Source organism: Zonotrichia albicollis, chromosome 3 (assembly GCF_047830755.1).
Source record: "Zonotrichia albicollis isolate bZonAlb1 chromosome 3, bZonAlb1.hap1, whole genome shotgun sequence".
Taxonomy (NCBI): Eukaryota; Metazoa; Chordata; class Aves; order Passeriformes; family Passerellidae; genus Zonotrichia; species Zonotrichia albicollis.
In genome coordinates this window covers 66,913,949-66,927,666 of record NC_133821.1, presented here as the reverse complement: position 1 = coordinate 66,927,666, position 13,718 = coordinate 66,913,949, and the positions used below count along the sequence as shown (strand labels likewise).

Here is a 13,718-nt window from a genome sequence, read left to right as displayed (position 1 = left end):
TATATAGGAGGAAGATCTCTAGCTCCTTCTCTAAGTACATACTCCATATTTAGTAAACTTTTCACTCTCTCACCATCAAAAGACTTCAGGATGGCTGTCTCAGCCCTGCACGAGCGACTGCGGAATGTGGTACCCGACCTGTATTGCTGCGATCTGAACCGTAGCAGTGCGAGCCCTACAGCAGAGCACACTTCAGCTGTAACTAAGCAACACCGCTTCACATGGCTTCCCGGAGATTACATATTGAAGTGAATGACTGGCAGCAGCCTTTGAAGAGATACTCCTAGCAGTAACACGTCAAGTCCCCCGAGAGAGCACGGAATGGTGGGGGGTTTTTCACTGCAGACAGACAGCTGCTAGCACAAGGTGCTCAGAAGCCTGCCAGCAAAGGAGATCGTACCAAGGTTCCCCCTCTCCCACCTCAGGGAAAAAAATGCAGCTTCTGCACAGATCCTACATATGTATTTATTCCTACGTGCCAAGGAAGGGCTTCTCCCCAGCCAAATCTCGGTGCTTGCACAGGAGGAATCAGTGGAAATTCTCTGGCTCAGCTCACCAAATGGCCCCACTATTCCCATCAACCCGCCTGGGCTTCCATTGTTTTCTGCTTCAGCCAACACCTTGCTGTGAAGAGAAATGAGCTAGGCTTTCTCAGATGCAGGTGATGTGCTGATATTACCATGCTGAAGACTCCTGACTGGCATAGTCTCACATAAAGGGAAGATTTGGAACAAATATCTCAGCTGTGTTTGGGACCTTGACATACAAGGGATGCAAAGGAGGCAAAGGGATGCCCCTAACACCCACCCCTAACTGGTGAGTCAAAACAAATCACAGCAGTTTCATCCAACATCAACAGGAATCTCATGAAAACTTATATACAGCATGCTCATAAAATGAAATCCTGCTCTGGGAAATGACCCTCAGCAAGCACAGACATTGCCCTTAATTCCTGGATCTCGGTAGCAATAGCAACTAAAATAAGCATAGGTGCTTGCCTGATTGTACAAGGTCTGTCCAAATAAGCTTGTACATTTTGTACTAAATTCAATTAGGTCATAAGCTACAAAGTTCACTAAAATAACCCATTGTCAGATGAGACAAAGATAAAAAGGAGGCAATGATGTCATCTGAACAAATCCAAACAAACAAACAAACCAGAAGGCCACAAGGAAACAAGGACTGAAAAAATACATGAATGCATTTCTGGTACTATCCAGTAGCACATTTGGATTCATCAATTCAAATCTGAGCAACAAAACAAACTCCAGGAACAGATATAATTATATATGCTTCTCTTGAAGCTTTTTCCATCCCACTCCCATGGGAAAACACCCTTGGCACAGATTAACCTAAATCAAAGTTAACTTGTTGGCATGGAAATCCTTCACCACAGCATTTCTGATGCAGACAAAAAATAGTTTAGGGCACACTCTTTTGGACTTCTTATAAATGTATCAAAAGGAGGTCTACAGTGTTCACATTCTAAGAACAAAAGTGTTTGACTTGTTAATTATTTTTAAACAAATCTCAAATCCTATGAATCCTGAAATCTTTGATGCTACCAAGAAATTAATGAAATTTAGCATTACAAGAGACAAGACTAAAAAAATTGTATCTTCCTTAAGATTTTACCTTTTTTTAAAATTTAATTAGTTCCTATTCAAGTTAGAAAAGCTACAATTGTTTTAATAGAAAGGAATCAGGTGACCATGAAACTTATCAGCTTTTCATGATACAACATTGCTTTTTGATGAAAAAACCCTACCCATATCCTAAACACAAAAAGTAACAAATTTACAAAAAAATTTTTAATATAGTAGTGATAGAGGAGAAAAAATAAAAAATATAAAACAATACAACCTCAAGTACTGCCTTTCTCTACAGCATCTTTTCCCTTCCATTTACTGGTTCAGTTTCTTTTATCATCTCACCATCATATTTTTTCACCAATACATTTTTCTCACACATATTATGCAAATCCACAGAAAAAAAACTCACTGCTTTGGTTTTAAATGAGAACTTGGACTCAGCATAGAACGATGGTACAATTATTTACATTCATCTGGAAAATTTCCTGTTTACCACAGCATGCTATCTGCCATCACAGATGGCTATCATGCTATCTGTCATCACAACACTATCAAAATTCACTGCATTCTCATTTTCTCCCCCCCAAGAATGTCACCTGCACTGATTATCAGCACAGTTAGTGCATTCATTCCCTTTTTCCTGTTTCACCCAATTAGTTCATACTGGTTGAACAACGCACCCAATATTATGAATTCCCTATGGAATTTTACTGTAGAAATTAAAATAGTAATACCTGACCTACTTCAGGTAGAAGAAGTAAAAACACTTGAAAGCAATTCTGAATATCTGAATATTGGTTGCAAGATCCACAGATATCACAGTTCAAATCACCATGACAAGATACCAATGTTTAACCACCACCAGCAGAAAATAGAAATAATTATTCTTGCAGAGTATGGATCATTTAAAGCTGTGAAAACAATGGAGGGTAACAAACAGAACTAATGCATCCCCATCTACCTTATGTTGTTCAAGCTTCCTGTGTATTGTGTTTGCTGTTTCCTCATGAGCTTGCTGGACAGTTACTTCTTCCCTCAGAGCAGCCTCTGCCCTGTAGAGCCAAGCACCAATGGTACCCAAAGGTGCAGGAAGGGATTTATCAAGGTGTATGTGCCAATCAAGCATCTAGGAAGTAAAAGGAAAAGGACAAATTCCACTCTTGCTAAAGAATACAAATAAGTACATTTATAAAAATCATACTTTACACTGTAAAATCAAACCCCCATGTAACAGAGTATAATTGAGACATTAGTCTGGTATGTTATTCCACATGAGTTTGGAAACGACAGCATTCTCACAGGCAACAATATCTCTGTAAGAATTTGCTGATTTATGTATTTCCCTTTCTGAATAGTAATGGAGTAACTGGAACAACTGAGAATCGAAATACCTGGAATTTCATCAGTTAATATGCACAGAAAAGGGATACAAGAACTTCTTCTGCCAATGTAATTTAAATCATCTTCCTGTATAAAATTTTTATATTTCTATATTGTACATACTTTCTATATGCAAGATTCAATATGAGTCTCAAAAGACTGTGGAGGGGAGAATATAGCAATAAAACACTGTGTCTTATTAGCAATGCCAGTTATGAGTGTGAAAACATCACGAAAAACATCATGAAAACTCCAGAATAATTTTAGACAGATTCTCTGTTAAATACATGACATAATATATATATATATATATATGCAGTATGGATATACACTAGTAATACTGTCTTAATAACATTTAATTTGGGTGAAACAGTATAATTTGCTTAGGAGTTTTCATTCACTTGTCCAAAATTCCAGCCATAAATACTAACATTAATTTATTACTATTGAAAATAGGTAAAAAGTAGAATTAAAACCTCATTTATTGGTAACATATTCAGTATTACAATAATTTTTTTAGTTATACTAAAAAATGCTATATTAGAATTTCTCAAATAACTAGCTATTTACATTGGAACACTGGGTTTGGAAGTGGCATTGTGCATGCTTTTCTTTCTACCAACAACCTCTTTAACTTGGCTGAGCACAGTTACCACTCTTTCAAGTAAAGGGAAATCTCCAAGTATTGTCCTTCTCTTAAAGTTCATATTCTATCTTTGAGCAATATTAAAGATGATAGTGCAGTAAATATTCTCAAAACAAATACAAAATAATTCAGCAGTGCCAGAAATTTGGTCCACTTTTAGGTTCCTAATGTCCATTTAAAGCAATAGCAAACAGGTTATTAACGGGTTTCAAATTCTACCTTTCGTTTAATAAAAAAATACATAGCACAATGATTTTCAACTTACCCTGGAAGTAACTCTTTCCCATGCCTGCTTCACCACAGCTTGATCAAGGGATAATTTACCATCTTTCCTTACTGATTGGGTTGCAAGTTCAAACTGTTTCCTTTTTACCTCATATTGTACTCTGAAATGCTTATATGACTGCACAAAGAGAAAACCAAATAAATTGCAGTAGAGAGTGAAGGACTTAAATTCTTTAACATTTATGAAGTACCATAACTTATCAAAATTTTGCACTGATAGCTGTCCTAATTTTCCTAAAGAAGAATAGCATTTAACTTTTATATTTACTTGTATATTTTTTATTTATATATAGATAGGACTTTTGTATTTCCCTTCAGCTATCAGGTGCACAAACCATATATGAAATGAGATAATAACTGATGAGATAAAACTGAAATTGGATTTAATGCTACTTGGGACAGTGGCTGCATTTAGAGAACAGTCAAGCTTCAGGAGAAAATTTAGGCCAAGTTTTGTATTTCTGATTTAGACATTAACCTCTGAGAGAGCGAATGAAAATAAAGCTCTGTGTCCTGTCCTCTCCACCTGTCACTTCATCCAGCCTTCAGTCATACCTCCTATCTGAGCTAAATCATGCAGGATCTGGAGGGAAGGCACAGACACATGCTCTCTCCTAACTAGGACAGTCCCTCTTCACACTGCTGGGAACAGCTCTGTGTCAGGCAAACCATCTGTGCACTGTCCTGCGTGGCAAAGCTGGAGCTGGCATTGTAACTCCTCCACCAATAACAGGCAAAACACTTTGTTTCCTTATTTCTTTAAACAACAATTTAGCGACTCTCATATGTACAGACTGCACAAAATACTGCAGCACCTGTTACACGTAATGATGACAAAGATTTGTTATCATACGCAATTTCCCTGCTGCTTACCTGATACTTCTCTTGCAAGCTTGTTTCTGCCACCTGTGCTCGGGCTATGTCTCTTTCAAATTGTTCTGCCCACACTTTGAGGTCTCTTAGCACCAGTCTGTCTTCCTTCTATGATGTAGTACAAGCACACATTAAAAAGAAAAACCCTTTGCAGCCTTTGAGTAGAGCTGTCAGATGCAGTCCAGAAAATAACATCTCTGTAGCAATTCAAGGTCATTACTTGCAGTGAAAGCAAATGTGCCACATTCTCTTATCATTTACCTACCTGCAGTCTAAGTGAAAAGCATTCTCTCAGTATGAGAGAAGTCACCAAGTAGACATGAGTCTTACAGGAGTGAAATCATGACTAACAGGGACATTGCAGAGTCAGAGATATCAGCAGTTTTCATCTGATGTTAAATTAACACAAAGTTCTTTAAAGATATCTTACCAACTAATTTTAGTCTTCAACAGATTGGCAAAGTCAATTTTCAGTTAAAAAGTTAATTGAGCTGAGACAGCAGAGGATTTTTTTAATCTTTTTACCACGATTTTATTAGCTGGTCTGCTAATGCTGAAAAGAAAAGTTACTGTCTGATTGACTTCAGAGCAATCCTTGACATAAAGCTCCAAGTCTAGAAGATAGCAAAATATTTAGAATATTTTAACATGGAAAATGAAAAGTAAGAAAGAAAACTCAAGTATTTTAAATTTCTTTTCCTTCTATGCTGTTTTATGGTTTTAAAGAAAAGCATACTTGTTTTACAGTTTACCACTTCAGTCTGTCATGGCACTGCAGGTTTGTAAGGCTGCAAAGTTTTCTGCAGAATTCAGTGACCTGGCAGTGGACAGAAAAACACTACTGGGAAGCCTCAGGTCTGAGAGCATGTTATAAGCAAAAGTTATCAGGAAAGAAAGTATGCACGGTGTAAGAAGGCTGGTTGAGCAGGATACAAGTGTCCCTCTCAGATTTCCAAACAACAAACCAGATGTGTTGGCTGCTAATCAGGAGCTACTTTTTGAAACCAAAGAAGCCTTATCACTGTAAAATTTGTCAGAAACAGACAAACAACAAATTTGGCCATTACAGAACAAATGCATCTTACATCTCATCATATAAGCTAATCACCTAAAATGAGTCACATTTCAAGCATTACATGAGAGAAGAAAAACTGGACCATAGGATAAAAAAAGAGTTGTCACTGCCTCCATTTAACAAACAAAGTACTGTCTTGCAAGAAATGAACCTGACAGGAGAAAGAAGCCAATTTATTGTTCCTTTCTTTGAAAGTTGCCTAAAATTTGTAAAATATAACTTCCCCTTAATAATTTTTAGAAGATAAAGCTTTTGCTTTATTTTAGCCAAGGAAAGGACAGGTTCCTCATATAAAAAAGAAATCTTTGATGTATTTCTACTAATTCTTTTACTGAGCCTCTGCTCAGAACAGTGTTAGTTGGACGTAATTTGCACAACAGCTTTGCAATTATCACAGTTATCCTGATAGCCAGGCAGCTGCAGTGAGGTTAACATGCTGTTAGAGCAGCTGTGCTGGAACCAAGTTCTCTGTAGCTTGTGCTCCTGTCTTCTGACATGCACAGGCTGATACCTGAGAAACAGCATAGCACAGATACAACACCTCCTTGCTCCAGCTATCTGTAATAATGGGCCTTCCTTGGTGTTCCAAGCAGCCAAAACTCCCAGCACATCTAAATTTACAAATCATTTAAATATAGAGAAGGAAAATAAAATTTCTATTCTTCTTGTTTGTGTGAATATAACATCAAGATTCCTTAAGAAAAGCAGCAAATTCATGACTACCCCCCTATGAGGAAGATCACAGAATAATTTAGGTTAGAAAGGACCTCTAAGATCATCAAATCCAGCCAAACAGAAGATAAAAAAGAGCATCTTAACTCATTCAGCCATGAAGAAAGAACTTTGGTGTTAAATTTGCTCTATTCCTAAGAAGCTATAACTTTAGTGAGACCATTGAGATCTCTATAAGTATTTAGCTGCCAGCTCCATAAAAGCAATACTAAACTATGCATCTTAGTGGATTGAAAACACTACAGCAATCTCACTAACTGAAAATTTCAGTAAGATATTATTGATTCAACTGATGAAGGGAAGAAGTGTGCCCCAATGCTCTGTATATTACTTCTAATTCACACTATAAAATTCAGTTTCATAAAACACTGTTTCATATTCCTCATATTACTTGAGGTAAGACAGAGCATCTATATGACTGCAACTGTTCATACAATCTGAGCAGAGCAAGTATTTTGCATGATTACATCACTAGTTTAAAATTTTAAATTTAAAACCCATTCTGACCAAATGATTTTGAAATAGAGTATCTCTGGGATTAAGAATACCTTGATGGCACTGGAAGATAACACAGGAACAGCTTCACCTCTCTCAGACCACATATGGTTTCTCTGATACTAAGTTAAGAGGTACCATTTAGCCTTCTGCATTTAAAAAAACTATTAATTTAGGAAAATTCTGATCACTTTAATTGCAAAAGATGTAGATGCTTCAGCAATCCCCTAACTGGATGCTATAAATTGCATTGTGTAACAATGCATGATGAATCTTTTATTTATTCATATGTTTTCACAGGTGTCCAGTTCAGTAAACCACTTACCACCTGCAAATTAAATTCTGTGGTCCTTGGTTGATACTAAAGCATTTTAAAGTCTCAGTTTGGGAAATCAACAGAAGAGATTCACTTTCTTAGACACCAAGGTACTTGTCATCAACACCCACCAGATTTAATGAGCTATCATTCTTAAAAAAAGACTTTCGTTAGTGTCTAGTATTCTTACTCTTAATAAAAAAAAAATCAAAATTACATTCTCACTGAAATGTAAACTATTTTCTAAAGTCTGGCCCTCTAAAGTAGCATACAGATCAGAAGATAAATCATCAAACAGAAATTATCTAGAATAAATATCACTATTTGTGCTTTTTCTGGCATGAGAACCATTGATCTCTGATCCATCTATTTGAATTTATCTAAAATCCTGTGGTTCATTCAGTATGCTACTTCCAAGCAGCATTTCTAAATATTAATTTATCCTTACACAATTCCATGAATGTTCACATATTCGTAGAGACGAACAGAATTGGAGCACTCAGCTGACAAGGAACATCAAAGAAGGTATTTAGAGAGAAGAGTTTGAGTTCTGGTGTGATAATGGCAAAAATTTGCAAAGAAAGTTTTCAGCTCAGAATCGATGTCGGATCTCAGGATCTCAGTCCTGAGGTGCTGAGCCACCGAGACCACCTTGGGGGGCTCGGGAGTCCTGGAATGTTGCCAGAAGTGTCTGGTGGCTGGACTTTGGTCCTACACAGGAGACGACAAGGATGAGGGCTTCACCGGGGTGAATGGTGAAGGGATTAGTTAATTAGAGAGTGAGAAACAGGGTTTAGGATTTATGTACAGGGGGGTTTAGAGAAGTAAGATGGAGGAATTGGGGTGTGTCCTGTCCTTCTTCTTCTTCTTCTTCTCCTCCATCTTCTTTGGCCATGGTGACACTTTTGGATTGGTTATTACTGAGAGTGCACCGAGTAATAAGAATAAATGGTATTGGGGAAAAATGATAAATATTGTACACGTAACAAAGGGTATAAAGATAGGTGGCTGCCCCGGAGGGCAGACAGTGTGCTCATGGCTGACTGCTGAGCAGATCTCTGTTCGGCTGAAAGAAAATCTTTTAGATAAACAATTAATAAACATAAAAACCAAAAGAAGAACTGAAGCCTCTTCTCGTCCTTCGATACGCGGGCTGCCCCAAGGCCACCTCGGGCCTTTCCAGGCCCCTCAAACAGCCGAGATAACCGGACAAGAATCAGTATTTTATTAACTGATATGCCAGATTTAATTTGAAAATTACATAATACAGAATACTGTAGGGTGTGAAGAGCTTAAAATATAATGAGAATTTTAATTATGGAGTGGAGAGGAAGTATTTTGTTTAGTTCCCTAACATGTAATTATAAACAAGGTGTACTGATCAAATTCTCAGGCACAGACACAATAAAATTTTCAACTATTACCTTTTAAATGAAAAAAAGCTTAAGTCCGTTTTTCAGGGACATGGAATCATCGTATTGCTCATGTACTGAGAAAATGAAGTCCCTTCAAAAACGTTTCTGCTTAAATTCAACTGATTCTGCTGCTCATTTTGAAAACTCTGGCTTATATATGTACAGGTTACGGGATATATACATATATAGGTCACTGAAATTCACTGTCTGACAGCAGTACCACAGACACAGGGTGAAAGCTGAGCCAGGCATCACCTTCAGGGATGAAGTATTAATGACTAGCTGCAGAAGTAGACTAAATCCCTGGAAAAGCTCAGAAAGCTATTTTTGCAGCTGCTGCTCAGGAAATTCCTCTTACACTGGGGAACTCTGCTGGCATAAAAATGTCAGAGATGACAGGATTATCTTCTGAATTACTTGCTCATCAGAGCACAAGAAGAGAAAGACTTTACATCAGAAATACTTTGAGGGGGTGAGCTTTAAGTACAACTAAATTTATACCATGATAAGGAAATTGGCAGAGCTTTTACCACTTCAAATCTCCTCTGGCTTAAGAAGTAATGTACTGGGGCTGTGTAAGGCTAAGGATTTATAAAGTCACATTAAAGGTGCCCAAACTTGCTTAAATGGATTGAGAATATAGAAGTAATTCTGCTATCAATATAAATCTTTGCTTCAATACATCATTAGTTAGATATACATAATATGAGATGAAGATGAACCCTTAATCCTAGTAATTTTAAAATAATCTATTTTATAAATTTATTTAGAAAAAAAAATCCCAACCAAACCCCCCCAAGAATGTGGAATCTAGGCAATTAATTGGATCAGATAAAACTATAAACACTATTGACTGACTGCAGTGACACCTGCTATTTATTTCACAATGTATTCACTTCTGCAGTCTTCCAGTTTCACCTCTGAGTGCTCACTTCATATACTCTGTGTTAGGTTTCTCAACTTCTCTCAGTCAATACTAGAAAATTAGAAGTAGCTAAAAGTCTAGGATGGTTAAAAAAGTATATTTTTAAAAATATAATAATTTAGATGAAAAAGGAGCAGCACATCACACAATTACAAATGAATACTCTCCCTCCAACTCACAAGCCACACACATCACTTACACAATCACACACTCTACTATCTACTCTATAAACCTAAAGACATACAAAATATCCATCTAAAATGAGATTAGATGTGTAGAAATATTGAACTATAATCTAATTATTTCATGTTTATATCTATACTTAAGAAAATCAAGAGCATAGTCTGAGATTTATTATAGGAATGTTGACTTTCTTTTCTATATTTCTGTGAAGTTGTTTACAAAATTAAGTGTTGAGCTGTTAGGGTCAGCTCATGTAAGAGAGCAGACCTAGATTAATCATGTTAAAATATTGCTTTTCAGGAAAGAGAAACTTAAGGTTGGTAAACTAATATGCATTAAGCCCCCCAAAATCTAAATTCAAATAAGTGCAGGATTAAAAAAGGATAACAACCATTAAAGGTCCAATCCAAGCAATTATTCTGAGCATACACCCTTACCTTAAATTTCATAAAAGAAATGACAAAAGTTGGGATTGCTTGAAGTTCCTAGCAATATGAAACAAATGGGAAAACAAGAAGCAAAGGAAAAAAAAAAAAAAAAAGAAAAGAAGCAAAATAAAATAAAGCAAAGCAGGCAGAAAGTCCAGAGAGAACAGTAAGAGCCACACATGTAGGAATACAAGAGGTACTTAGAACTATTATCAAGCTCATGTGTCTGTATTATATCTAGTGAAGTAATTTTCATATTAGATTTGATTTCCAGATTATTAGTCACTACATAATTTATTTTATCTGGAAAAATAATTACTTACCTTAGAGTCACTGTGTTTCTTTGAGATATGTTGACTACATGAGTTCATACATGTTCATAGCTGGTCCATGCATGAGAGATTAGACCCCTTTTAATTCTGAAAATGCACATGCAAACAGCTGCTCCCTCTGACACCAAATAAGGGATAAGTTTCAATCATTACTCCACTTCTTCCAATGCAAATTCTTTATAGACTGAGCATTAAATAAGAAGGGAAGATGAATGGGAATTTGTGTGGACAACACATCTTGAGGAAACACAGCGACGGCTGAGCTGGGTGAAGGGAGGGAAAGAGGGTTAGAAATCTCCTCTTGCCCTCCCTCTCCCTGCCAAAATTCACCCAGACACAGTCCAGTCTGAAGTAGGATCCTTCTAACTAAATGTAGGCATCTGCAACTAGGATAGTCCCTTTTCACTTCTTCAGGCAATGTAGATAAAACCAGTTGTATCCAGCATCTACTGGCCAACTTATTCTACAGCAGGCACTGTCAGGCAAAATATATTCTTAAACAAGAAATTAGGATTAGTTCAAGAGCTCAGGGGACAAGAGTCTTGCAAGGTTATCTCTCCCAGGTACCTGGATTGTGTGATAAGTATTTCTTTAGACTATAGTTCAGCAGGAAGAGAGGCTAAAAATAGGGGGTTATACTGGTCACAAAAACAAAAAGCTTTTTAATCAACTGCGAACAATGTTTTATATATCATTACCTAAGGGATGGATTAATCTGACTCTGTTTTATCTCTGTTGAAATGCTCTGCAGCACAGGCTTCCAGAAGACTGTTTAAGACACTGTCTTAAGAGAGATGTATCTGGGGAAGTGTTTATCTTTTGCTGACCACAGGTGGAGTGTTGCAAACTTTTTAGATTTTAAAGGTGAATTCTATTCTAGATAACTAAACTAACCAAAGACAGTAAAAAGGAACATAGTTCTTCCTCCAGGAAACAAAGAATGATGACATGAGAAATTTAGTGCAATGTCAAACTCCTACTTTCTTCTCAAAGTCTGGAAGTTACTGGTTTCTGTAGCATGACATGCAAGGGGTCAGCACTTGTACCAAAATTTATGTGGCATGCTAGTGGAATATCTAAGAAGAGGAAGTGCTTCTGAGATCAGCACGTTAGCATGTCAAACTGATTTGTGTTGTTCTGCTTCCCAGTAATTCACATAGAATTCCAGATGCAGCCCATTATGTGCCCTTCCATAACTCGTGTGCTGGCAAATCTGTGGGTACAGCCAGAGACAGGCAGGGCATGGAATGGTTCAATCCTACATTCTCCTGCATAATCTCAGGGGGTCTTATGCAGATCTTTATCATCTCTGCATAAAGCTCAGGGGAAGGGGGTGAGGTTGTTCCTCAAAACCCAATCCCAACATGGCAGAAGGCCTGGCCAAGGCTGTTGGCAGCAGAAGCTGCCCTGTGTGCCATGGTATGAGGATGGCAGGGCGGGCTCAGCCTGAACAGGCCACAGAACGAGGCTTCAGTGCTCACTCAATCCCTTCAGCAGCCCCATTGCTTAGTGGGATGCTGAGACACTGGCACAAGTATGTACCCAGATTAATGCTGCAGGAAGGAAAATAGTAAGTTCCGGTACTCAGGCACTGGAATCTAACAGCAAAGCTACCGCTGCCTTAGCCTCACACACTCCTTTCTAAGCTCTTTTCTACCTCCGTAGGGAATGCAGAGAAACACAGATAAAAAATTGCTTCTTCTCTCTTTCTTGCTGGGGCTGAGCAGATTGTCTCAGCAGTGCTTCCCGTGTTTGCCATGAAGAAAGCAAATCAGCACTAGGAAGTGAGTCATGATAACTTGGCATTGCTGAGTACAGCATTCCAGTGCAAAGCCAATGCACTAGAGCCTACACAAAACAAATTCCAATGAAAAAACATGACTGAAAACAATTCCTTACAACAAAGAGTTAAACATCAGTGTGAAATAGAAAAGAACCTCTGCCAAAATTGTAAATGCCTCTCAAGCATAAAAGCCCAAAGACTCTACCTAAGCAATATCTTGGACCTTTCCTGTTCTTATCCAGAAACCCAGTGTGATAGAAATATAAATGACACATTGCTTCAGGTAACAAATTATTACAGTATCATTGGTGTTATGCTTAAAAACCTGTTAAGGAACTTTAGGATCCATTGGTTTGCTACTATTTACAATAACTGTTAGTGCTATTTTTTGCTCCTGGTACTCCTGAAAAGAGGAAAATATCTGCAAGATCACCATACTATTTTCTCTACCTACTGAACATCTGCAAGACTTGTTCCTTTATTCTTGGCTAATCTTTCCCAGTTTTCTTAGTGTGCTTGTCACTTGAACTGCTCATCACAAGGTAATATAATAAAAGAAAGCTACAAAATGTGTTTCTAAAGCCCCCCCTTCATTATAAACTGTTTTTACAGTTATGCAAGAAAAACTTACTTCATTCTCTGGCACATCAGTCACTGTATGATGAGGATCAGGATAGTACTTCAAAAACTGGGCTACATAGGTCATGACAGACTTTTCATCTGGCTTTTCAACATCCACATCTAGACAAATAAAAACATGGAAAATTAAATTTTTAGCTGAATGGCATAAAATGCTGCTTAAATAGCTAACCACAATGAATTAGCACATCTGGCTTAAGACACGCCAAGTAGTTAAAACTTCTTCAAGTTGAAAAATTCTTTTTCAGCTAAGTATTAGGTACCTTCTGGGTCAAGGAGCCTTGGGATTCCTAGTTCTGCTTCTGCAATTGCAAAGGCTTCTTCCAGGTTTTCTCTATTTGACCTTCCCCTCACTTTCTCCATGTCCACTAAATCTGGGCGAATAGCATGAATAACAGAATGAAAAGCAACACCACTTCTCCAACTTTGTCCAAAATCTTTGATTTCAATTCCAACTTGCCTAAAAAATATGAAAGGGAAAGAAGTTACTAACAACATCAGGACTAAATGAAACAGGGAGAGATATGAATACTCCACCCAGGGGTAACTCATTATTAAACCTAAACCTCTTGCTCCTGCCCAGTTAAGTCAACTGCAGTCCCATTTACCCACTGCATAA

The 13,718-nt window shown here is 37.4% G+C and overlaps 1 protein-coding gene across 18 annotated transcripts in view; it reads right to left on the bottom strand.

Annotated features, from left to right (window-relative positions):
- The window catches only part of SYNE1 (spectrin repeat containing nuclear envelope protein 1), a 293,660-nt gene that overhangs the window by 208,451 nt on the left and 71,491 nt on the right, over nucleotides 1-13,718 (bottom strand). For 17 of the 18 annotated variants that reach the window (XM_074537722.1, XM_074537721.1, XM_074537729.1 and 14 more), the window contains 5 exons: nucleotides 13,363-13,559; nucleotides 13,092-13,201; nucleotides 4,777-4,884; nucleotides 3,884-4,021; nucleotides 2,554-2,718 (listed from right to left, as the gene is read on the bottom strand). In XM_074537722.1, coding sequence (XP_074393823.1) covers nucleotides 2,554-2,718; nucleotides 3,884-4,021; nucleotides 4,777-4,884; nucleotides 13,092-13,201; nucleotides 13,363-13,559 — 718 coding nt within the window. Of the gene's footprint in view, nucleotides 1-73; nucleotides 237-2,553; nucleotides 2,719-3,883; nucleotides 4,022-4,776; nucleotides 4,885-13,091; nucleotides 13,202-13,362; nucleotides 13,560-13,718 lie in introns of those variants that run through there. The other variant, XM_074537735.1, reaches the window with a different exon arrangement.